The sequence below is a fragment of the Mirounga leonina genome, unplaced genomic scaffold (genome assembly GCF_011800145.1).
Source record: "Mirounga leonina isolate KUSES-001 unplaced genomic scaffold, KU_Mleo_1.0 Mir_92, whole genome shotgun sequence".
Taxonomy (NCBI): domain Eukaryota; kingdom Metazoa; phylum Chordata; class Mammalia; order Carnivora; family Phocidae; genus Mirounga; species Mirounga leonina.
The window spans coordinates 14677088-14702794 of NW_023270852.1; the positions used below are offsets into that span (position 1 = coordinate 14677088).

The 25707-nt window shown below is 47.0% G+C and overlaps 2 protein-coding genes and 1 long non-coding RNA gene across 6 annotated transcripts in view; 1 reads left to right on the top strand and 2 right to left on the bottom strand.

Annotated features, from left to right (window-relative positions):
- Positions 1-22006, bottom strand: part of PGM2L1 (phosphoglucomutase 2 like 1) — a 109667-nt gene extending 87661 nt beyond the window's left edge. Inside the window, exon 1 of one of the 2 annotated variants that reach the window (XM_034995485.1) lies at positions 21794-22006. The gene's annotated coding sequence lies outside the window, so the exon portion shown is untranslated. The remainder of the gene's footprint in view (positions 1-21793) is intronic. The other variant, XM_034995486.1, reaches the window with a different exon arrangement.
- LOC118004241 overlaps positions 1-25707 on the top strand; it is a 60976-nt gene that overhangs the window by 29846 nt on the left and 5423 nt on the right. The window lies entirely within an intron of this gene.
- KCNE3 (potassium voltage-gated channel subfamily E regulatory subunit 3) lies at positions 10524-22000 on the bottom strand. 3 transcript variants are annotated; one of them, XM_034995489.1, is made up of 3 exons: positions 21794-22000; positions 15849-16001; positions 10524-12594 (listed from the first exon to the last, which is right to left on the bottom strand). In XM_034995489.1, exon 3 carries the CDS (start codon positions 12552-12554, stop codon positions 12255-12257), a length of 300 nt encoding a protein of 99 aa, XP_034851380.1. In that variant the 5' UTR covers positions 12555-12594; positions 15849-16001; positions 21794-22000; the 3' UTR covers positions 10524-12254. The 3 variants fall into 3 exon arrangements, with proteins under 3 accessions (XP_034851380.1, XP_034851379.1, XP_034851381.1); XM_034995488.1 differs by lacking the exon at positions 21794-22000 and adding an exon at positions 21573-21745; XM_034995490.1 differs by lacking the exons at positions 15849-16001; positions 21794-22000 and adding an exon at positions 21573-21745.

The following is a 25707-nucleotide window of genomic DNA, read 5'->3' on the forward strand; positions in this document are numbered from 1 at the left end:
TCCCCCACCCAGCATTTTTATCTAAGTGAACATAAACAGCAAAGGCAGACTTAAAAGGGAGTAGAAAGGGCTTGGTTTTGTAAGAGAAAACGGAAGGGTTCAGTAAAGGACACGGACAGCTCCATCTTACTGGCTTTGGTAACATGGGGGGTTCATGTGTTGCTGGAATGTATATGAATATTAGATATTTTAGAACCAGCTGACAGGGGAGCTATTTTCCTTCCCAGATCATCTGCACCTATATATAAAGATAGAACAGAGTCACATTTCGATGCCCTGGATGTCTTGATCATGAATTTAGCTCCACTTTTGAGATGTTACTAGTCCCCATTCCTATACTCTACTGCTTATCATAATGCTTGTTATATTGTGTTATGTTATGTTGTTATTTTATGTATATTATATTATGTTATTCCTGGGTTTACTGGAAATTCTTTTCATTCTACACCCTCTCCTTTTCATGCCTCTCTGCAGACTCTTCCAAGATTAATTTAGGGAAGCTGTTAAAATCTTAGACTGTTCAAATGGAAGAACATTAAAGAATGTCTGGCCTAGTTCTGCAGATCATAGCTAAGGAGCACAGGCCCAGGGGGGCATTGAATGACAAAGGTCAGCCAGGGAGTTAGAGACAGAGCTTAGATGTCAGGCCTGGTGTTCTTTCCACCACTGACACTATCTCTCTTGCTAGATGATTAGGTTGGGATGAATTTTGGCATGGTTCTGAAAAGCCCACTGTCTTACCTTTCTAGCTATAAATCCCTTTTTCCCAGATCCTTCCTCTTCCCTCCCTTGTCTCTCAAATTTTGAGTCTGATCCAGGAGCCACAACAGGTGGTGGGCCTGCCTCTTGGTGAATCCTGAATCTTGGCTGGCGGGCTCCTGGGGGTGGAGCATGCCCTTGTGCCACCCGATAGGCTACCAGATCAGTTTCAAGGTCTCTCTGGTAACTTCCAAGGCCAATTCTACTAAAACCTCCTTTGTCCTTGGAGAATCCAGTGATTAGCATGAGAAAAGTCTTCAAGTCTCCTCTGAGCTACCCAAGGGTGAGGGATATTTTATTGCTAACCTGCCTTGAGGTCCCTAAGGATTTTTCTCTTTTGTACTAAGCTTGACACAGTATTAATATACAATAGAGGCTATTAAAACATGCCTGTTGGAGGGGCACCTGGGTGGCTCAGTCAATTGAGCATCTCTGCCTTTGGCCCAGGTCATGGTCCCAGGGTCCTGACCTGAGTGAGCCCCGTTGGGCTCCCTGCTCAGCAGGGGGTCTGCTAGTTGGTCCAACTTACCGTAAGTCTATTTTTCATGAGGGCTTTAGGTCTCTCCTGAGAGGGAATTTATCCTAAGGAAAGTGAGGAGATAGGCAATGTGGGTCCAGAATAGACTCTTCAAAATCAAAGAGGAGTGAGTCTTAAGTTCAATATATCATAGACTGGTTTTCTGGCCTCGATGCAGCCCTACCTCTACCCCCCACTGTTGGCACATGCTTAGTAATTTGTGGAAGGGAATGGGGGTGAGGAGGAATCAGCAAAATATAGAAAAGCTGCTTCACTAAAAACTCCGAGTCAAAGGGCATAAATAATACTTATTGAAAGCCCATGTGACAAAGTATAGCATGATCAGGGGAGAAAGGTAGTCTTTCCTCTGCACGATCTGTATAATGGGTTCTCTGTACTGTGGACTCCTGAAGGATCAATGTCACCTGACATCTCAACAACACAGCATGTGAGAATCATTCTCTGGGTCTTCCAGAAATTAAGAGGAACATTTCTCAAGGAGCTAGGATAACTTTGTCAAGAGGTAGAGGCAAGAGCTTGCAAAACTATATACAAATTTGAATCACTGAGTAACAGAGCTGAGAGGAACTATAGAGATCATCCAGTCTGCTAATTCTCAAACTGTGTTTCAGAGAAATTCTCAAAGGCCTGGGGAGGGGGAGAGAATGCTACAGACAAAATATAAATGTGTGGTAGGTCAAAGAAGGGAGAAATTGATTTGACTCAAGAAGGTTTTCAATAGAAGTAAGGGGATGAGCAGATGAATTAGCCATCTAGGTCAAATGGCTAATAGCTGGAGGAGCTAAGATGAGAATCATGACCTCCTGGCTTCTTGTGTATAGTCATATGGGACGTTAGCTGTTACTTTTATAATGTGGTGGCTGTGAGCAGATTACTCAGAATGGAAAGAATTTTGGGGTCATGGTGTATGTTTTGTCTGTATGTTTCTGCTCCTGGGAGAGGGCCAGAGTGGATGTGCCTTTTGAATGCAACTGGGTGACTCTAAACAAGTCTGCTCTTCCTGGAGTGTGTGGTTTTCATTATTTTTATATCCTCAGGCTCACAAATCAGCCAGGGCAGAGATGCTGACAGAAAGACCTAATGGAAGGAATATATTTGTTTCTAATTTAGAATAAGAATGACCACACCCCACAGATCAAAATCCATGGAAACTTCCACTGCTCTGCAGCACTGTGTTGAACAGCATTTCCAAAAGAGTTCTAACATGCTCTTGAGAAGGGATTCCATATCAGTACTTTGGGGGAATGTTCCATATTATATCCTTGTCTTGGAGACGGATGTTGCTCATAGAAAAGTCTCTGAAGAGCTCTGAAAAAGATGTCTATTTAACCTTAATCCAGTGTTTTGCAAACTTGCTTCCTGATAGAGACTTTTATCCATGGAATATCTATTACTGTACAGAACACACTTGGGAAATGCTGAGGGAAAGACTACTGACTGGTAATAGAGGAAGTCTGGGTTGTGGTCCCGGCTCTGCCACTAATTTGCATTTTTCATCATCTTTGGACTTCAGTTTCCTCCTCTGCAAAAGGAGAAATTTGAAATCAATGATCTAGAGAGAAACAAAGAACTACCATTTATTGCACACTGACTCTGTGCCATGCCCTGGCATGCCATCAGGGTCCTGACCTTAGAAGCGCCCCATGCTTGGTTTAATCAGCCGTCACCATCTGCTATCACCATCTTGAAATTCGTCATAATATTTAAACAAGGAGCTCTGCATTTTCATTCTGCACTAGGCCCCATAAATTCTGTAGCTGATCCCTTGAGTGTGTGTATGTGTGTTTAGAGAGAGAGAGAGATTATCTCTAATACTATCTCTCATCTTCACATCAGTCTAGTGAGAATGTGTGTGTATTATTATTTGTGATACACAGATATGGAAGCTGAGGTTGAAAGAGGTCAAATTATTTACTCAGGTTCACATGGGGAGTGAATAGCAGAGCCAGGATTCCAAGCTAGTCCACTGGACTCTAAAGCTCTTGCTTTTCCCACTAGACCAGCTGCCAGTGCAAACATTCTGTAATTCTAAGATTGTTCTTCCAACTACTAGTAGATCTGTCTCACTTTTCCAGTAACAGAAGAACTGCATTAATACCATTTGTTGTCTGAGTGACTATCTGGCTAACTGAATTAGGGAGTGATGGACCAGATGTCAGTGAACACGTGGCTAGGTGGCAGGGAATGAGTGGCTATAGAAGTTGGATAGACATGGAGTCCAACAAACCTGGTTCTGCCATTTACTAGCCATGTGACCTAGGGCTGTACTTCTCTGTCTCAGTCCACCTCATAAGTTATTGTGAGGATTCAATGAAATAATGCATTGCTTAACACATGGTAATCTCTCAAAAGATTATTACTGTCTTTTTATTAACCACACTAGACTGGCTATTGTGATATCAGAACACCAACTATTAGAACTCATTTGATTTGTTCAATAACAAATGCAAGAACATTAGATTTCTTTACTTTTTTCTAAATCAAATCAAGTTTTAATTTCTCTAATTCAAACCAAATTAAATTTAGGTTCACTCTCACCTACCAGGTTGGTGGGACATAAAATTTCAGAGCTTTTGTGGGGATGCAGAAACCTCAGGGCTTACCCAACCTGGGAAACCTGGGCAATGTCTTCAGCCCGTTGTAGTCGTAGCTCATGGTGCAAACAGGTGTGTTGCAGTCAGATGTATCTGGCCCGGTTGCTCAAGGCATCTATGCCTATTCTATACTTGGCCACTAAGAGCTCCTGCATGGCTCCCAAAGCCATGGCTTGTGTTCATTCCCCAGGTGTCCTTGTAGTCGTCACTGCCAGAGATACTGGGAGAGAGCCAAGTGTGGGTCCCCACCACCCCTCCATCCTCCTGGCTTTGCTTCCCCCTCCCAAACATTCCCTTCAAGAATGTATAGGTTGGAAACAGAGACCTCTAAATGTGTTCCCCTGAGGTAAAGAAAGCCTTCCAACCTACAAAGGACTAACCGTCCTTCCAAAAAGGGTACAGAGGAAAATTTCCTATGTCTTTTTACTAAGCCCACAGCAGAAAAAAAATTGATTAATTCATTCAATTATACCATGTTCTCAAACTTTTTCATCTTCTGTGAAGACTCCTGTAACCTGTTTCTCCCTTGGCCGCTATATTTCACATCGAAGCCTGCATGTCTTACCTTTACTGCAAACTGGGGAAGTAGAGGGGTTTGGGGAAAGGATAGCACTAGACAGATTATGTTGCTGATTCTACCTATTCCTGGGTGAATTTTCACAACCAACTGTTTGGAATTCCACATTTCAGATCTTCTGAACCCTTGGGAACAATGAGCAGTGGGTGGAAAAAACACCGGCTTTGGAAACCTTGATTTATGGGAGTACATCTGTATGTAATGGCACAGAGGGCTTGGTAATAGGGTACTGCAACAGGTTAGGATGGACCGGATGTCCATGAAACAGGTAAAAGGACAGGAAGTGCTGGGTCATTGGGAAAACAACGTTATCCCCTAGTGCACATAGTTATGCTAGGTGTCTGCCAAGTGAAGAGCAAAATTAGAATTTTGCTCTAACGGAGCAACAGAGCTATAGATAGACCTGTCATGCTGGGCCCTCTAGTGGCTAGTTCATATTCAATGAACATAACGCTGTTTTCTCTAGCTCTCTAGTTCTTACTCAGTGAACTGCCAGTCTCCATCACTGTCTTGTCTTCTCTTTGGTTTTGTTAGAACCACTAACTGCCTCCATCTATAGTCTGTCCTCCCATTCCTCTGTCATTACTGGCTCAGAGCTAGGGCACAGATCTTGAGGGAAAGATTGGTTCCTTTGGAAACAGACCGAGATGGAGAGTGGCATGCGGGTTTTGAGGGGAGTACCCCAGTAAGGAAGTGAGGAAGCAGGAGTGGACAGAGGGAGAAGCTAACTCACAGCGTGGTTGCAGCTGAAGCCTCAGCTGATCCTAACGGGGAGTTCTGGAGTTGACATGGCACCTGGGTTGTCCCAAATTGATGCCATGGAACCAGACCTTTGTATCCCTGCGACAGTCTGTCATTGGTTGTGAGCCCCTTCCAGGAGGGGTCCTAGTCTTGGGTGAAACAGTTATCTGTGACTCGGGGCAGCATACAATGAGGGACGCAGCTGGTTGCTGCCAGCTGCTCTCCCAGTAGCTGAGTTATGTGAAAGATCTGGGCAGAGCACCGCCATATCCACTCCTGGGAGTTTGCATTCACATTCATGGGCTCTCTGAGCACTTTGTTCCTCTCTTTTGTCGGTTTTCCTTTGACACGGGGCCGAAAAGCCCAGAAATAAAAGTCAGGAGTCATAGATTGTAGCACAGACTCCTGCTGCATGACCTTGAGGATGTCCCCTAAATTACTGTGGCCTCAGCACCTGGAAGAGAGTTCAATAACAATGCTTCGCCATTTAAATTTTACAAAGTGCTCTCACATTCCCTTTTTTTTTTAAAGATTTTATTTATTTGACAGAGAGAGCGAGCGAGCACAAGTAGGCAGAGAGGCATGCAGAGGGAGAGGGAGAAGCAGGCTTCCTGCGGAGCAGGGAGCCCGATGCGGGGCTCAATCCCAGGACCCCCGGGATCATGACCTGAGCCAAAGGCAGCCGCTTAACCAGCTGAGCCACCCAGGCGCCCCTCTCACATTCACTTTTAATTGAATCCACTGGACCAAACTCTCTAAACCAAATGAGATAATGGAGACAGAAAGAGTTTGAAAGATTGGAAGCACCACACACATGTGAGAGATTATGTAGCACAATACTCATCATAATGTTGATTTGTTCTCCAATTTATTGAGCCAAGCTTGTGCCAAGCTTTCTCCTAGTTGATGGAGGCATAGAGATACATTAGGCATGGTCCCTGCCTGTGCCTTTGCATTGTTTCTAGGAGGGGAAAAGACATGCCAAGAGAGTACAATGTGGTAAAAATTATAGAATCATAAACAGGGCAGTATGATGAGTGAAAGAAGCCTCAGTTTATGTGGAGGAGGGGCACGATGGGGTCAATGTAAAGCTTCATAGAAATAGAACGTTTTTATTGGTAGAAAAACTGAAGCAGGTGAGCTAATCCTTGCCCCCACGAAGGCAGGGACTGTGCCTACCGTATTTGCTGCTGTGTTCTTAGTACCAAACACGTTGCCTACATCTAGGTACTTAATAAATATTTGTTGAACGAATGAACCAAGAGCAGACCTATAAGCCTGTAGCTGTCCCACAGAGCTCTTTTCAGATGTTATTTAAATAATCCCATCCTGGGGCGCCTGGGTGGCTTAGTCGTTAAGCATCTGCCTTCTGCTCAGGTCATGATCCCAGGGTCCTGGGATAGAGCCCCACATCAGGCTCCCTGCTCGGCAGGAAGCCTGCTTCTCCTTCTCCCACTCCCCCTGCTTGTGTTCCCTCTCTTGCTATGTTTCTGTCAAATAAATAAATAAAATCTTTTAAAAAAATAAATTAATAATCCCATCCTTTTTCCATCTAAGGGAGATACAGCAATGATTCACATTAGATGCTTTCTTGAGATTAAACGCTTCTAACCTCCCAGCAGATTCTGTGGCTGGTCTCTCTGTTCCCCTTGTCTCCAGTGTTTTGAGTCAGTGCTGTAGGGAATCAGGGACCCTCACCCAAGAGCTATCCCAATTGGCTTACTATTCCCATAGAATTGTGACAATGTCCTCTCTTTGTGGCATCTTGGGGATAGAAGGAGATGGGCAGGCATGAGATGTCCCCTGAAGGGGAACAGAGAGGCCAGCCACAGTCTTTTGGGAGATTAGGAGGGTTTAGATTTAAGAAAGCATCTAACGTGACTCTCAAAGGAACCAGCTACAGTGGGGAAAAACATGGGCTTTGAATGCAGGCAAATCTGTGTTAACATCTAGACAGCCTCATATATTAAGTGAATATTAAATAAGTTATTTTGCCTCTGAGCTTCTGTTCCTTCATCTATAAAATGGCGATTAGGGGCGCCTGGGTGGCTCAGTCGTTAAGCGTCTGCCTTCAGCTCAGGTCATGATCCCAAGGTCCTGGGATTGAGCCTTGAGCCCCACATCCCTACTCTGTGGGAAGCCTGCTTCTCCCTCCCCCACTCCCCCTGCTTGTGTTCCCTCTTTTGCTGTGTCTCTGTCAAATAAATAAAATAAAATAAATAAAATAAAACGGCGATTAAAAAAAGTTAAGAGCTTTTGAAAAGGTGAAATAAGGTAACATGCAAATTCCCAGCACAGTGCCTAGCAGAGGTTGGTTGCTCATCAAAAACTAGTTTTTCTTCCCTTTTTCTTTCCTGATCACTAACTTCTGACTTTCCTGCTCCCCACGAGCTCATTTTCTGTCAGTTTTTTAACCACTGCCACAGATGGGTTCTCTGATTTCATCCAGGCAGATCATATTCTTGGTTTCTTATTGGCACCTGAAAGAGGATTCTTTTTCCTACACGAGGTTGGCTGAAAGCCTATTTCCCATATGCCTAAACCAATATCTTGGACATTACCATGCCAGGGAGAGATGAGACAAGACTCACCAATGCCAGAAAAAAAATGAGCAAAAGTCACACTGCCAGGACAGGCTTAGTTATACCCACGAGTCTCCAACCCCCACCCCACCTCCCCAAAACATGATCAAATCAGAGTAATAGCACTTCTTTCTCCTTGACAAGGCGGGAGGTTTTTTTGTTGTTGCTCAAGGCCAGTCCTGGGGGAGAGTGAGGAGGGGAGGGTGAAGACTATTAGCTGTCCTCCAAAATCCATTCGTCCCTTCCATAGTAATAGGGATTTGGCTGGGATGTGACTGCCCAGATAGGAACCTCATTTGCTGGCTTGCCTTGCAGCTAGTTGTGGTCACGTTACTAAGCCCTTGTCAGTGGATGTGAGCAGAAGGGATGTGCAGCTTTTGCCTTGCTTGTTTAAGAGTAAATCTGTGGCCCTGGAATTCTGTTCTTTCTCTCTCCTCACTATCTAGAAATGCCCCAAGCAGCGTGAACTTGGAAGCTACATGTTGAAGATGGCAGTCATTATCCTTAGTCCCTGAATGACTGAGTAGAGCAGAGCCATCCACCTACTTGAAATGCTGCTTTGGACCATACTGAATTGGACCTCCTAGTCAAATCCTTAAAGTTCTTCAAATCCTTCTTCAAATCTCCAGGAAACGTCCACTAATACTTCTCTCTCCTCTTCTTGACCATCACTTGTAATATCTTTTCCCCCTATTTTCTGGTACTTAACTACATTGTTTCCTATGTGGCTCTGTTTGGTTCTTTATTGATGTGTGCCTCTTGTCTGTTAAACAGAAGGAGATCCTAAGATGTGATCCTTTGCCTCTGCTCCCGTTTCCCTAATAGCACATCTATAGTGGACACTGATGGAGCCCAAAGAGCCCCCCTTCCCCAGCTGCTGCGGGTATTGGCTGCCATCAGTTTGGAGCTGCTCCCTTCTCCAGAGATTTGGCCTCAGCGTAATGTGAGCACCTCTGGGAGGTTAAGTACCCTCCGTAGCAGCCAGCAGCCAATGATGTGTGACACGGGGCAGAAAATGATAGCCACAAAAGGTGGAGCAATTCTGTGATGACTACTGAGCTTCAGAACCTTCCTGAGGAGCCAGCCAGGCTGTTGCAAACCTCCAACCAAGACAACTTCCTTGTTTAGCTTTCTTCCACTGTGCTAGCCTGCAGTAGCTCACACGTGCCACCTGTCTCCAGAGAATTGCCCTCAGCTGATGAGATCCTACTTACAATCCTCCTCTTGTCCGCCTTCCCCACCAGAGTGGCCCACAACCAGTGCCTCACTGATATGGGGGCATAAAAGACCAGCCCCCTGGCCTCAAGGAGGTGTAATCCTGCTGTGCAGTTTGTGCCCCAGTCATGTAGACTAGTTCCCTGTGGATCAGGCCAGGGCTAGACATGACTGGATACACACTTTGTTCTTTATCCCTTGCAGGTTTTTCCTGAAAAGTGCCCCATCAATAAATGCCTGTTTCAGACTGTTTCTAGGGAACCCAACCTCAAGCTAAGGCACCAGTGCTCTGCTATCATTTCCCCAGATCACTTTCCCATTCACTTCTGGGGACTATTCAGATCCACACCCTGGGTTGGGTGTGCCGTGGTGCCAGAATTGGGTTGAAGGTGGTGCAGCAGTTAGAGGAAGAACTGGTGGACTCTACTTAAGTAACTATAAGGAATACCTACTAATTAGGGTTGTTATGAAGGTATTAAGAGCTAAATGAGTTAATGTGTATAAAATGCTTAGACCGCCAGCTCACATATAGTAAATGCTCTTAAGTGTTAGGGCAGGGGTTTCTTTGATCTTTTTTACTTATGAATCCCAAGAGTGCCGAGATGTGTGCTTGGCACATAGTAGGCCCTGTTGAATGAGTGCTTATTGGCTCAACTGATGTGCTGGGATCTGGCCAGCAGAGGGCAGAACCAGTGCAGATAAAATATCCTGTGCACTGAGGAGGAAGTGCCATTGAACTCCAGACAGTTGGGTGGGGGGGAGGGGAGTACTGAGGTAGATTGAGCCCCTACTTTGTGAATTCAGACCAATAAGTAGCTCTGGGCCTGGAGGTTGCCCTGGTGTCTGTAGCTCTTCTTTTGAACTTGTGACTGACCACTCCATGCTCCCCTCAATAAATCCCCTTTTGTGTTAATGCTAATATACATTGGGTTTCTGCAACTTGCAAGCAAAAGAATTTATATTCTCTTATTAATCCCTATAAGTGTAAGGACTGTGTGGAGGGGAGCCATTTCCATGGGTAGGGACACTGAAGTCCCAGAGATGCCACACTGGGCCTGCTTCCTGCTCAATTTCTCAGCCAGCCACTGTCTTTAAGAGTGTGGTTTCACCACATTTCTACCCGCAAGTTTCCTTTGTCTTGTTCTCTTCTTTCACTTTGCTCATTTAGATCAGTCCTATCTTTCAAAACCCAGTTCAAATTCTACCTTTCTCTGAGTCCTCTAAATCTACTCAATCTCATTTCTTAAAATCCTTCTAGCCTGACCATTCCTATACTTGATTGCATTTCCTATTTTATTTGGGAGTTTGGGCTGGGTGGTCTCTAAAGTCCCATTCAACTGCAGATTTCTGAATCTGTTGTCTTCCCATATGTCAAATCTTCTAAAGTAGGTCTTCACCTTCTCCTTCAAGAAGAGCTAAGGAAAGGCTTGAGCACACAGGGGGCTCAGCACAGATTTGTAAGGAGTGAACACAACTAACTGCTCATGGGAGTGAATGTGTTCTGTGATCATTCAAGAAACACATAGGCATTTATTTTTATTTTTTCCAAGTGGAAGTAGCTTCCCCCTCCCCTTATTATACAAGCAACATACTTATGGTCAAATAAATCAAATATTACGTAGATTTTTTAAGTAGGAAGGGAAAATCACCCACAATCCTTCCCTTCCGAGATAACAGCAATTAAAATATTCTTTCAGAGTTTTTGCTATATACAAATATGTATGTTTCAATAGGGCCTTCTGGACAGAACAACGGGAGGTTCCAGCCTGGGATTTGTAGCTTGTAAAGTATTCACTCGCCGCATTGCACGTATTAGACTGAACCATATGAAAACTACTGATAGTCAGCTGCTTTTTGACCTACAAACACAATTTTATGATTTAACCCAATGTCTGTGAAGCCCAGAATGTCAGAACTGGTAGAGCCCTTAGAGAGTTTCAAGTCTAACTATTTCATTGTGCTGACAAGGGAAAAGGGTCAGAGAGAGAAGTAACCAGCCGGTTCACGTACCAGAATCCTTCCACTGAACCAGGTACCTGCCTTTCATACTCTCCTCCTTTTAATTTGATAACCTTCTAGGTGTGATAGTAATCTTCTAGAAGCAGGTTTCAATTTGGTATCAGAAAACTTCTCCCAGAATTTCATCAAATCAGAAGAGGCTGTGTTAGAGGGAGTGGCGGGAGATGTGGCTGGGAGGGGCACGGTGACACAGCTGGAGAGGCACGTGACCCATGGAGCTAAAACAGGTCACCATTCAGGGCCCTGCACTTGTATGGCTCCTTAGCATCATAGGAGGGGTCCTAGTAATGTATTCACATGGTAATATGTGTTTGTCATATTTGCAAAAGCAGGCAGTTTTTGAATTCTTTGTCTTAAGGAGGGCCCACAGAATTGTAGACGTTTCAGGCCTGGATCCTGTCCTGTGTGGTGCAGATTTGAAAAGCACTAGGCATGGAAACCAGAGTTCCTAGGTTCTAGTTATGGCCCTGCTCTGGCCCAAATGGCCAGAATGGTACTTACTTTGCTTCCCTCACAGGGAGTAAAATCACAAACGTTAAAATGTCTTGGAACACATAAAATGTGAACAAATATAAATAAGTCACCTTACTCAGATTCTTATCTGTGATACGGCAATCACTGCTGCTTTTCATGGTCATTGAAGATAACACATCAAAAAATGTGTCCTCAGGAGCGCCTGGGTGGCTCAGTTGGGTAAACGTCTGCCTTTGGCTCAGGTCATGATCCCAGAGTCCTGGGATCCAGCCTATGTCAGGCTCCCTGCTCAGTGGAGAGTCTGATTCTTCCTTTCTCTCTGCCTCTCCCCCTGCTTGTGCTCATGCGTACTCTCTCTCTCTCTTTCTTTCAAATAAATAAATAAAATCTTTAAAAGACATGTGTCCTCAGGGCATCTTCCTGTTTCATCTCCCTCTGCTACAACTTCCTTTTCTCTTTCCTCCAGCCTCTAGCCCCCAGTACTCCAGCCACTGGGCCAGTCATTGGTTATTATCTTTTGCTACTTCTATATATTTGTTCATGGGGCTCCCGCTGTCTAGAAAGTCTACCTTTACTGGAAAAAAAAAATCTTCATCCACAAGGCCCTGGTCTGCCAGCCCTTCTCCTCCCACCCTAATGATGACCTCCCTTAGGACTGTTTCTTGTTGCTCCTACAGATGGGGACACTGAGGCCTGGTGTGGTCCATAACTGAGTTCTGGTGTCTTGATATGCTGCCATTCCCAGCCCCCTAGGGTCAGATCATAGACACACGGTTCTTGATGTACACGTGATAGGGGTCACTGCGCTTGTCCACTTTGCGGGAGCGGGTATATCCCAGGATGAGGCTGCCCACGGTGACAGCAAATAGAAACATGACGAAGAGAATGTACATGTAGGAGTTGTCATCACGGCCAGGTAGGCTGGCCTGCCGCTCCTTAGGCAGGTTGTCAGGCCCTGCCCGGCAGAGCAAGTTGCTGTGAAGAGTGGCATTTAGAGCCTTCAGCACTGCATGCAGGCTCTCATACCAGGTCTCAGTCCCGTTGGTGGTCTCCATAGCAACAGGGATCCAAGGGGGCAAGGAACTGGAGGATGCTCTGTTGGTGACAGAAAAGAGAGGGGACAGCTTCTGTCACCTGCGGCTTGAATTCCCTCCTGACCCCTTCAGACCCTAGCTAAAATCCCAACATCACAGTTTATTCTAGCTACCTGTTTACTTGTCTGTCTTCTCCATTAGACTGTAAGGTCAATGCAGGCAGGGACCATGTCTGTTTTACTGACTGCTATATACGAGCACCTAAGACAATACTCAATAGCCGCTCAGTATATACTTGTGGAATAAAGCCTTCCTTGACCACTGTAACCCATATTAATCTTTTTTTTTTTTGGATTCTATAAATCACTGAGATTTAGGCTACCAGGACATTTGGGCTTATTTACTCTAACTCCTTCCATTTTATGCACAGGGAAACTGAGACCCAGAGAGAATTAAGTGGCCTGTCCATGATCAGAGAATACTGGAAGGAGAGCCAAGAGTCCCTCTCCGTGATGGCCAGCTTAGAGCTCCTTTGGCTCCCAGGCCAGCTCCCGGCAGGACTGTGTGGCACCATCAGAAGACATTCCCCAGAACCCTCCTTCAACACAGTTCTTTTTTATATTCCACAGGCAGCATTTACAAGATGTTTGGGGATGGCATAGATTTCACTCTACCTGGAGGCCAGAGGCTGGGTCATTTGCTCTTTCAAGCATCCTATGTGCCAAACACTCTAGGTATTCCTAGCTATTGGGGGGAAATTCTGTTGGAAATGAAGTGGTGGGGGAAGCAGGGAGAGGCTGATAATCACTGCAGACACCAGGGAAAAGAAGAACAGGGTTGGGCTGGGGGAGGGGGGGAGGGAAAGGATCACTCAGTCTGGTTTGGGGTTTTACCTGCCCCGGAGAGAGAAGACACAGGCATCTCAACTATCCTGCCTTGTGACAAAAGGTCACTGGGTACCTGGTATATAATAAATGTTCCTTCTCCTTCCTCTCAGAGATTCTTAGTCTATAATATAGACTTCTATAATATAGAAAAATATCCAAAGACAGCCTTGTATCCTAGTCTCTGAAAAACCATGTCATTCCCTTTAAACAAGGCTCCACACTCACTTCTTTCGGGAAGACTTCACTGAGTGCTCCCTACCTCCCCCCCCTTTTTAAAAAGATTTTATTTATTTATTTGAGAGAGAGAGAGAAAGCATGAGAGGGGGCAAGAAACAGAGGGAGAAGAAGGGAGCCCAACGCGGGGCTTGATTCCAGGACTGTGAGATCATGAATGCTTAACCAACTGAGCCACCCAGGTGCCCCGAGTGCTCCCTACCCCTTAACCATACTCCACAAGCTTTATTAGCACAGCCTTCCCTTTTGGCCAGCACTTACATATAAGGCAATGTGTGGCTATTCTCTTGTGGTTGATAAGGGTATCAGCAGTCCACATGCTCCTGGTCAGCAGGGCTGTGTCTCTTCCTTAAGTCTAGGGGACTGCCCTGAGACTGGCTGGGTGTTGTGCTGATCCTCAGGGTCTACCTTGTGACTGGCTGGGTGTTCTTCCCTCAGTGGTCTCCAGTAAAGATGGCTACTTTAGGGACTTCTCCATAGGCCAAACACTCAGAGTTCACAGACTGGTTCCAAAGCCCTCCTTTATCTAGGTAGAGTTGTCAACCAATCGAAGTTAACAAACTTGACTATTACCCAAATGGCCTCTTCCCCAGAAAAGATGACAGTTATGACCATGAGCAATATTTATGAACAACTCTATGAATGCAGAAGTTGGGGGAGGGGAATCTAAAAAATAGAGCAGTCACCCAGGACTGGCCTACATTTCATGTAAGGCCTTTGGGGCTCCCTGCTACGTGGTGCTTGGACTACCCTGTCTGGATGGAGGAAGGGAAGAGAACAAGGGCCCATGGACTTAAGATCCAGGAGGCAGAGGTTTCCATCTGCTATCCCACTTGTCAGGTAAGAAATTTCTGCCTTCTGCTTCCCTCATATTGGCCAATGGAAAGTAGCAGCAGAACAATGAATTAATGGCCCAACTAATCATTCAGCCAGTCATCATTTATGAAGGCCCACTCTTGGGCAGGCCTCATGCCGGGAGCTTGGGTAGCTCAGACCCAGTCAGTCCCTGCACTTAGAGACACATTGTCAGCTGATCTATAATGCAGGGGACAAGCCAGGGACTACTGGGGCTTAGAGAAAGAAGGGACAAATTCTGATCAGGGCTCAGAGAGTTTCACAGTAACAGAGACATCTGAGTTAGACCTTGAAGGGTTTTTTGGAAGTAGAGAAGGTAAGAAAACAAAGAGGTGAACAAGCATGACAAAAAGAATGTTTAGAATAGAAAGTAGCATAGGGCGCCTGGGTGGCTCAGTTGGTTAAGCGACTGCCTTCGGCTCAGGTCATGATCCTGGAGTCCCGGGATCGAGTCCCGCATCAGGCTCCCTGCTCAGCAAGGAGCCTGCTTCTCCCTCTAACCCTACCCCCTCTCATGCTCTCTCTCTATCTCATTCTCTCTCTCAAATAAATAAAATCTTTAAAAAAAAAAAAGCATAAAGGGGTTGGAGTGTAGGATGTGTGGAAGGATAAGATAGGACATGGGATAGAGAGGCTGCCCTGAACAAGTCTCATGGACAGCCTTGACTGCCAGGCTGCAGAGTTGGAACTTTATCCTGCAGTTGGGGTAGAGCCATGGAACAGTATTTTAAAAGGGGATACAATGATAAGAGATTTGTGCTTTGAAAGGACACTTTGGCTGTTGTGTGGACTGGAGGGGGCAAGAATTAAGACAGGGAGCCTAGTGACAAGGGTCTTGAAATAGTTCAGGTAGAAGACACAGAGTCCAGACAGTTTCCTCATCTGTCAAAACAATTATCATCGGGAGTTATTCAATGGGTACAGAGTTTTAGTTTTGCAAGATGAAAAAGTTCTAGAGATCTGTTGCACAACAGTGTGAATACAGTTAACACTGCTGAGCTGTACACTTAAAAATGTCAATAGGGTAAATTTTATGTATTTTTTTTTTTTTACCACAATTAAAAACAACATCATCCCTGCCCTGCCTCCCTCCAGGCTTGCTTGAGCATACAGTTTTATTATGGTGAAAAAAATGTTTAAAATCTGTTCTCCATTTTTGAGAAGTAAATACATAGACACAGTATATACAATGAAGATGAAGTCTTCCTGTTCTCAGGGGTCCAGGACTCTCTCCCAGAGCAGTCACTGTTACTTAGTTACACAGTTTTCTTAGATATCCTTACAAGGTAGTTTTAACTGACAGGGCAGAGAAAGGGCAACCTGAATCTGGAAGACTCACCAAAGAACAGGCAAATCCTCTATGGCTCTGAGTCAGCTTCAGGAATCTCCCTGTGGGTGCCCTCGGGCTCCTCAGCCCCTCAGCCTCTTCAGGGTGTCTCTGGACACATCTGGGGTCTCAGTATTGACATTGGGGAGCTGGGAAGGCCCAGAGCTGGAATGCAGGGGATGAGGCAGGAAAGCAAAGAATCAGACACCCAGAAAACTCTTCAGAACCAGGGTGGATCCCCAAGGCTGGGGCCCCAAGGGTTGTGCAATAGCCTTGCTGTGGGTGCTAACCCCCTTCCTCTTCCCTTCCCCTTCCTGCAGCAGCTGGGTCAGGCCAGTCTAGGGTTGCAGTTACAGGAACTGTGCCGTGGCCAAGGGACATCTGATTGCTGTCCCTCAACTCCAAGCCCGCGATGTCTCTATTGGGTGACTTTATGAGAAGCCTCAGTTTAACGTGTGGACCCCCGCTCAGGTACCAGCTAATAGTGCAGACTCAAATATTCCCTTTCCCAAGGGTACAGGTATCTTAGCAGAAGTCTCTAAAAGGCTGAAAGAGCCTGAGACCCAAGGGAATGATGCGTGTGGGCAGAATGGCAACTGGCAGTGGGGTCGATATTTTACATAGGAACAAACGATGTTCTTCCCAATGAACCTATCTGGATAGACTGGGTAGAACACGGTCACAGCATCCACACTATCTGTAGCACAGCTCCTTGTGACAGAGAAGAAAACGGCACAGATGCGGTGGCAGTTTTATTTTTGACGCGCAGGGGCTGGCTGGACCTTCAGAGTCCATCTGGTCTAACCTCTAGTTAACCGCCTTCAGCTTACAGTGAAGGAAATGGAAACCCGAGGAGCTGTCTTGGTTCAACTGCTACCTGTGTGACTTAGGGCATGTGACTTCCCTTTTCTGGGCCTCGGCTTCTGTCCGCATCTGTAAAATGAAGGGGTTCTATCTACATAATCTGGTAAGGTCAGCTCTAACATCCCACGAGGGTACAGATCACAAAACCACATTGTGAGATTACAGGAAGTTGGATAGGTTGGTGGAAGAGGCATTTTGGGGTCTTTCTAGAGCCCCTAAATCACAAGATAGAGAAGGCTGCGGACCTCGTTCTCACAGATTAAGATGTAACTGAGCCCCAGGACTGAGTTACACTGAACATTCCTGCCTAGATAAACGGAGAGCCAAATCGGTTGACTTGTTCATTTTTCCTTTTCACAGCCAATCTGCCCAGGTGATCTAGCCAGGGAAGGAGGCAGACTGTGCAGAAAGTGGGGGTGGAGGGATAGTGTGGGGGACAGCGTGGGCTCTGAGGTGGGGTTCAGTGAGTGGAGTAAAGATTCATGAAACCGTTCATCCCTCACATCCTCCTTCAGGAACCTCTCAGGATAGATCCTGATGTTTGTGGTTCTGACAGGAGAGGCAAAGAAGCAACTGTTACATATCTTTAGGTGCTGGGTTGGGGTAGGAAGGAGGGCCTGGGTGCAAGGGCATCCTGCTGGGTCAGGAGAGACAGAGAGCTGATAAAGGGACAGGTTGATTCTCTTCGCACTGCTTCTAGATCCAAGGATTGGCCGTTGGCATCACTGAGAATTTTGTTCCTCCTTCTGAGCTCCTTGGCTGCACTCATCAAGATAAGTCACTGATTATAAAGTTCATAGTGGGGAGGGGGGAGATGGAGCTCTGCTCTGGAGGGTTCTTAACTTGAAACAGAAGATAGACCAGTTAAGAAGGAAGGTGAATAGTGACTGACCACGTGGAAAGAGATTTTAAAGATTATTTAGAATCTAGATTCTAGGCCAACTCCTGCATTTTGTAGACGGGGAAACTGAAGCTCCAAGAGGGAAGGTGACTTGCCCAAAATGGCAGGACAAGCGGAGGGCAGAACTCCGATGAGAACCGAGGTCTTTAGGGGCATGTGCTGTTTGGGTGCTCTTTCCACTACCAATGGCAACATTTCCTGGCATCTGAGTTGTGCATCACACCAAACACAGTCTCCTCGTGTTCTGAGGTATCAGGTCCTCTAACTCCATATTATTGCTTTTTCCTGCACTGCAGATTCTCACCAATTAAGGATCTGGTAAGGGGGGGAAGTTGGCATGTTTTGGAGGAGTTAACCTTCCTTTATAATCTCATCTCCTGTGGTCCTTTCTGCTCCAGATGTACTCCTGTTCCCCCAAACAAGCCAGGAGCACCCTCTTCCTCTACACTCTGTTGCTATTTCCTGCATGTTAATAGGTTCTTCCTGAATGTTCTTTTTTTTTTTTTTTAAAGTAAGTTCTATGCCCGACGTGGGGCTTGAACTCATCACCCTGAGATCAAGAGTCGAATGCTTTACCAACTGAGCCAGCCAGGTGCCCCATCCCTAAATGTTCTTGACTTGAACTCACAGGTGTCTAAGTTGGGGGTGGAGGTGTAAAAGCTGTGATCTGAAGGATGAACTGGGCATCTTAGGTTTTCTTTCAGGTTTCTCTGGGGAAAAGAGAAACTCCACCATTGGTTCTTTTGGGTTCCCCACTGCTCTGTTTCAGCTACTCTTTCAGAATGAATGTTTTAAGTGCCTGGGAATGTAGTAAAGAGAGGCAAGGCGGGGAAAAGTCACAAAAAGAAGATAGGGAGGGGATCCAAAGACAACCCCTGGGACCACACAGTTTTGCCATTGGTCCTTCAGGTGGTCTTATCACTACCATTGACTGGGGCTCCAGTGGAGTGGGAGAGGAGTTAAAGGACTGGACCCTAACAAAGAGTTGGAAGGAGACACAGGAATAAAAACTGAGCTGGAAGGGATCTTAATAATCATGTTGTTGGTACAAACCCCATTCAACCAGAGGAAAGTAGAGCACCCCGTCCCTGAGAAATCACCTGCACAAGGTCTCAGTCCAGGGGTAGAGCTGGGACCACAAATAGGTATCCTGTCCACAGACCTTTCTACTTTTAGTTCCCTGTTGCCTGTAGGACAATCTAACCTCCTCAGATCATCATTTAAGCCTCTTTGGATGTGACCCTGCCTCTAGCCCCATCTCACCACAGCTCTCCCCAGTATGCTGTGCCACATGATACTGAACTGCAGGCCATTTTCCAAACATTCCTCGCACTTGCACACTTCTTGTCTTTGTTTATGCTGTTTTCTTAGGCAGAGAAGTTCCCTTCCTCTTTTTTATCTTCCTGGTGAACTCCTATTCATCCTTCAAGACCCAGCTCCAATGTCACCTCTGTACACCCTCTCCTGAGACACCCCCCCTTGCCCACTCCCTAGACAGTTAGTCTCTCCCTCTTGTCTGTTCCTAAAGTGCTTTGCATAAAACCCTACTTGAGGACTGTGCTGTACTGAAAGTGTATATATGTGTGTAGGTATCGATACCTATAAATATGTATGCTAAACTATGTACTGTGAGGTGTGAGGGCAAGGACCTGTACCTCATACATTTCTTTATTCCCTGGGCCTGAGCACCTAGTAGGCACTCAAGAATATATGAATCAGTGCCTCTTCTTATTAGACCATCCCCCATCCAGCACACACATACACATTCATGAAAACAGTTTACAGTGAGTACTTAAAAAGCAACTTCAAATGCAGAAACATACACCGTTTGGTTTGGGAAAGGGGGGGGCTCAAAGAAAAGAAGCCATCTTGGTCAGGTGGAGAAGTGACTCAGGGGAGGAGGAATTCTAAGCCTTTTTTGGAAGCCCAGACATTCCCTGTACCCGAACCCCATTCAGTCCAAAGGGCAGACATTCTTGGCCCCAAAACACTAGCAGTGGTTTTGCCACCCTCTTCCCTGTGTACCTACCCAGGGTGTGGCGACACACACCCACCCATTGCACACACACAGTCCAATTCCCAGTCACCCAGTCTATGATCTTGCCTTTCATGTGTGCCTTTGATGGTTCCAATCTTGGCTATGTGACCTTGAGCACTGCATTTATTTCCTCTGAAACTCACATATGAGCTGGGGATAACTATCCCTGCCCTGTTTACCTTACATGAGGACTGGGGGAGACAACAGAGGGGAAGGTGTTTTAGAAATTGCCAAGTATCATAGAAGCATAAGAGAGAATTAGTGGGCAATCCGATTTCTTTTTCTATTTCCCTGCCCCACCTCCAGATTACCAAGAACAGCCATCCCTATGTTGCCCCTCCCTCCTCCCTTTGGTTCTCTTTCCTTGGGAGATGTCAGCAGGTTCTTATGACTCGTCTTGATTCTCAGACACATTTTCCTCCTTCAAAAGCTTTCTTTGGGGCACAGTGGCGCAGTAGGTTAAGCATCTGACTCTTGGTTTCAGCTCAAGTCCTGACCTCAGCGTCGTGAGATGAGCCCCCACCTCGCGCTCCGCACACAGAACAGAGTCCGCTTGAGATTCTTTCTCCCTCTCCCTCTGCCCCTCCTGCTCATGCTCTCTCTCTCTCTAAAATAAATAAATCTTAAAAAAAAAAAAAAAAAAGCCTTCCTTGTTTCTCATACTCTGATCAGCCCTATAGTCCCTTTCCATTTAGGGGTACCATTCAGTAGTCCTGTCGTTGATGGAGAACACACCAGAACTGGAATCAAGAGACAGGCCCCTATTAGGCCATGTCTAGCCATGTGTCTTGGTTAAGTCACGTCTCCACTCTGGGCCTCATGTTCCCCATCAGTAAGTTGGGGGTTTTGTCTTACCTCCCTCTTGGTGGGTATTTGGAGCATCCACCTATTCAGTTTATGGATAGAAATGCGTTTTGAGATGTGTGGAGTGAGTGAGGGATGAAGGTTGTGGGTTATCATCTTAAGGAGTCAAGAAAATCTGAAAGCAGTCTCCATGCCTCAAGCAAGGGGCTCCTCCGTTTGGAAACCAGCAAAGTGGATGGATACCAGGAGATAATGAGCGGCTTACACATTTATGATGCACCTTTGTAGATGAAGTGGAGAGAACCCTGGACTAGAAGTGAGGAGACTTGGGTTCGTTCTGGTTCTCTCTGGTTTCTGGTATGTCCCTGGGCAGCCTATCTCCTCTCTGGGCCTCAGTTTCCCCACAAGAGTGGGGAGGAGGGATACGAGGAGATATTCTTCATGGGCCCTCACACAAGGGTCTGTCTGAACTCATCTATTTTCTGGATAGGAGAATCCCAGGTCCAGGCCCCTTTCCCTCATGTCACATGGAGTGTGCTGACAACAGGACCGAGAGGCCTATTTTACAGGTGGTGACCCAGGAAAAGAAAGTACAAGGCATACAGCGGGTAGGGGACTTGCACAGGTTTACACAGCCTCTAAACTAGAACCCAGTCTCCTGACTCCCAGCCTAGACCTCCGTTATAAGCAACAGAAGGTGTCTTTGGGAGTCCCCAGGCGCGGGGCACAATGCAGTAGCGAATGGGCAAGTGGGCTCCGCGGAGCAAGCAGCTCCGGCCAAATAAGAAGACCGCGCGGGGCCCCCGAGGGCCATTTCTGCGTATGCGTTCGCTGCAGCCCCGCCGGCGTTCGCCTTGTCTGTGGACCTGGAAAGAGCTTTCGAGACGCCGTCCCGGCGCGCGTGGGTGCTGCTGCAAGCCCCGTGGTTTTCAGGCTGGGAGTGCCAGGGGCGCAGCTCCGCACTCCCACGTGGGGCCCCGGGATCCCTGCAGCTCGGTTCTGGGGAGGTCCAGCTCCGTTTGTGAGCCGCCCCCCACCTCCGGTCGGCGTTCTCAAGGGAGGCGGGAAGACCCCTCACTTCTACCGCCGGCTGCAGCGCAGCCTTCCCGACCCTGCGAGTGCGCCTTACCTGCCTCTCGGAAGACTCCGAGGGGCGCCGGGCTCTCGGTAGCACCCCGCACCCTGTGCTCCTCGGTGCCCCCGCACAGCTGCCCTCCGCGCTCCGGCTGCCGGTCCGCACACAGCCGGCGCGCCCCCTCGGCTCTGCGCCCCGACCCGCGCGCTCCGCTCCCTTTAACCTTCCCCAGGGCGCCTCCTCCCCCGGCCCCGCCCGGCCGCCAGCACACTCACTTCTCCCCAGGCTGGCTTCGGGCGCCTCCGCCCAGCTACTTGGCCTCACGCGGCTTGGGCTCCGACCCTTCCGTCCCCTGCAGCGCCTGCTTCCTGGACCGGAGACCGAGCGCCTCTCACTTCGCTTAAGCTTGCCCAGCCTGAGGCTGATCTCCCAAATGCCAGGCTGAGCGTTGGGTGCTGCTGGAATCAGGCTTTGCTCCTAAGTGGCTGTGTGGTGGTGGGCAAGTCACTGCTCCTCACCGGGCCGTAGCGTCCTCGCTGTAAAATGGGTCAAGTTCCTGCATGCATGCTTCGCACGGTGGTGGGTTGGGTCAGATGAGAGTGTAGAATCCAAGATAGTAAAGCCGATGGTCCCTGGAGAAATCATGGGCTTCTCACACAAACCATCTTTTCCAGACAGGAATGCAGAGGCCCAGTCTGGGGAAGGGACTTGCCCAGGCTCCCCACAGAAGTCAGCGACGGACCTCGGACTCAGAATTCCCTGTGCCACTTTCTCTCCTTCACCCCAGCGGATGGCCCCTCCTTCCAAGTCTCAACAGCTCCTCACAGGCCCGGACCATTGTTGTCCGGTCATACCTCGCTGGTCCCTGCCCCAGAACACCGTGCCCTTTCTGGCCCCTCACACTATTGCTTGCTTGCTGGTGACACTGCAGGCTCCAGAAAAGAGAAGCAGCAGGGACAGCTGGGAAATGAGGGCGGGGGTGGGGGTCGGGGTGGGGGGGTTGGCTATGGGCAGAGGAGTAGACAGTGACTGGGAGCAGCCTCTCGGGGACTCTGTGGGCGTCCTTATCAGAGCCCTCTTTAACAGCTTCCTGCCTGGGCATAATTAGTAATAAACCGCGACCAGCTCTTTCTCCCTTGCAAACCAAGATCTGTTCCAGGATATCTGAGGCGCATACCCTTATCAGGGAATCTCAGATTGTATTTAAGAAGTGCTGTCCTTTTAAAAAGACCCACCCCGCGTGGAGAGAATGCTGTACAAGATTGCAATTCTTTATCAAAACACATTACTTCCCTGTTGTTTCTGTGGTTGCATATTTTGACCCATCTACTCCTTTTTCTCAGTCTGATTAATCACCTCTCAAGGAAGTCATCCTGACCCTGGGCATGAAGTGTTAAATTTCAGTCTGCCTAGGAATCACCTCAGAGCTCATTGTGGTAAAGTAGACTTTTGGGTCCTGCTCCAGAGGATCCAGAAATTAGCATTAAAAAAAAAAAAAGAGGTTCCCAAATGATTGTGATGCCAATGGTTCTTAAGATCAGCCGTGAGGCACCAGCCCCGGCTCAGGTAGGGCTCCTTCCCCCATTCTGCCCAGGGCCTTGCATTTACTCTATAGGACTATTTATTACAGTTATCAAAAGTAACTATTTGCCCACCTCATCTACTAGATTGTGAGTTCTCTGAAGATAGGGTTTTAGAATCATAGTCTTAGAATCACACCATCTTAGAGTTCTAGAATCATTTAGTGATAGAACCTGAGTTGGAAGGACTCTTGGAGTTATCTGGTCAAATCCTTTACCTAAACCTCCCCTATATTCCATTTTTGACGTGAGATTGTCCAGCTTCTCTTGTACACCTTTAGTGACAAGGAGCTCATTGCTTCCAAGGCAGCCAAGGCTCTGATTGTTAGGACGTTTTCATGTTTTAACAAAAACTGCCTCCTAGTTACTTCTACCCTTTGGTCCTTGTGCCCACTGGAGACACAAAGTATATGCCTAATTTCTGTTCCCTTTTTTGGTCCTTCAGAAACTTAAGGGCTGTCCTCTACTTCCCTTTCTCTAGGGTGAGGATGGAGCAGGAACCCTGTTAGGGAAACCAGCTGGCTAAGGGGTTCTTGGAAAGTGGACTTGAGCTGCCTCATTTTCTTTATCTATGCCTTGCAGGTTTTGCTACGAGGCTTAGATGACCCAATGTGTGTAAGGGGCCCAGAGCTGAGCCCAGCATGACGCATGTGCTTCATAAATGGCACTGCTATTGTTACTAGATGAGAAAAGAAAGGATGGAACAGGATTCCTGTCCTAGGAAGACCATAGTTTGAGAACGATCTTCAAGGAACTCTAATACAAAGAAGTTGGAGACAAGGCCCTGACCTTAGGACAGGTTGGGCAGGGGAGTGGGGTGGGCTGACTGAAGGGGTCAGAGGAAGACTCAACTGGAGATACACCTCCTTCAAGTCTTTACTTAAGTGCCACCTTCTTGCTGAGGTCGTCCCTGACCATTCCATTTACAAATTCTAATCCCTCCCTTCCGCTGCCCTCCCTAACTCCCTTTTCTGCCTTGTTTTTCAGTAACACCTAACATCATCTGATATATTTAACTTAAAAAAAAAAACAAAAAAAAAACTTTTGCTGTTGTTTCTCTTGCTGCATCCTTCAACCAAAGCTCCCAGCTTCCGACTATCAGCCCCATCTCAGAGCGCTCCCTGTTTCCACGTCCCTGTGATCACCCCCTTCCCTCTCCCCTACAGGCCTGGGGACTTAATGATGCCCAAATGTTTCCAGCTCCAGGGTACTTCGTGATCGATCCCTTGTGGTTTCCCTACTCTCTGCCCACCTCTGTGAATCGAGCCTCCTCAAATTACTGTCCTGAGATGGTCGTCTGCTTCCTGCAGGCCCGGACTGATACATCCTTCTAGGGCGCCTTGCACTTCTCTTGAACACAGCACTTACCAGTCTGTGTTATAACTGTCTACTTTATTTTTTGACTCCACACCTAGAAGATCAGCTCCTGGAGGGCACTAGGGCAACACGAAGTCTGCAGAGTAGACCTTACTGAGAATGTGTTGAAGGACAGGGTCCCAGGGTCCTGGGATCGAGCCCATTCCTGCACCAATCATAGAAGCCAGGGAAAGAAGCTGACAGGGGTGTCATCTTTACATCTTTACAATGAATGAATGAGTGGCATGAAATGGAGATCACTAGGAATTATGTTATCAGGGAAAACTTCCAAGAAGAGATGGAACCTGAGAGAGCCTAGGGGCCGCCTGGGTGGCACAGTGAGTTAAAGCGTCTTTAGTCTTGGTTTCAGCTCAGGTCTGATCTCAGGGTGGTGAGATCGAGCCCTGCAACAACTCTGAGCTCCGTGCTCTGTGCTTAGCAGGGAGTCTGCTTAAGATTCTCTCTCTCTCGGGCACCTGGGTGGCTCAGATGGTTAAGCGTCTGCCTTCGGCTCAGGTCATGATCCCAGGGTCCTGGGATCGAGTCCCTCATCGGGCTCTCTGCTCCTTGGGAGCCTGCTTCTCCCTCTGCTTCTCTCTCTCTGTCTCTCATGAATAAATAAATAAAATCTTTAAAAAAAAAAAAAAGATTCTCTCTCTCTTTTCCACTACCCTTCCCCCTCACCCCACCCCACATCCTCTCTCTCTCAAATAAATAAATAAATCTTAAAAAAAAAAAGAATCTGAGGGCCTGGAAGGCTAACAGGATGCTTTTTCAACCTCTAGGCCAGACACCTCTCCTCTGAGCATTAGACTTCTATATCTACCTACTTAACATCTCTGAATGATACATTGGGACTGGGACCCTTGACTTCTTTCCCCGGCTTCCCTCAGTCTTCATTCTCTCAGTTAAATGGAACCATCACCTCTCAAGTTTCCTGTTTGTTTTCTTCAGAGAACTCCACCTGGTCTTCTGTTTACCTGTGTATTGACTTGGGGTCTGCCTTTCCCATCAGACTGTGAGCACTCCAAGAGCACAGACCATGTGTCTTTTTCACCATAGAATACACAGGATGTAACTCCATGTCTGTCTAGTAAGTTGGGGGAGAAGGGTTGGATGAGCACGGATTGTGTCTGTCAATAGTGTTAAAAGCCTGGGTCACCAAGGAAAATACAGCATGAAACACAGAGAAAGCTTAATGGTCACATCCAGTTATTTTATTTTATTTTTATTTTACTTTATTTTATTTTAAA

Coding starts and splice junctions, on each gene's coding strand:
- KCNE3 (XM_034995489.1), bottom strand. CDS start 12,554: ATGGAGACCACCAACGGGACTGAGACCTGGTATGAGAGCCTGCATGCA.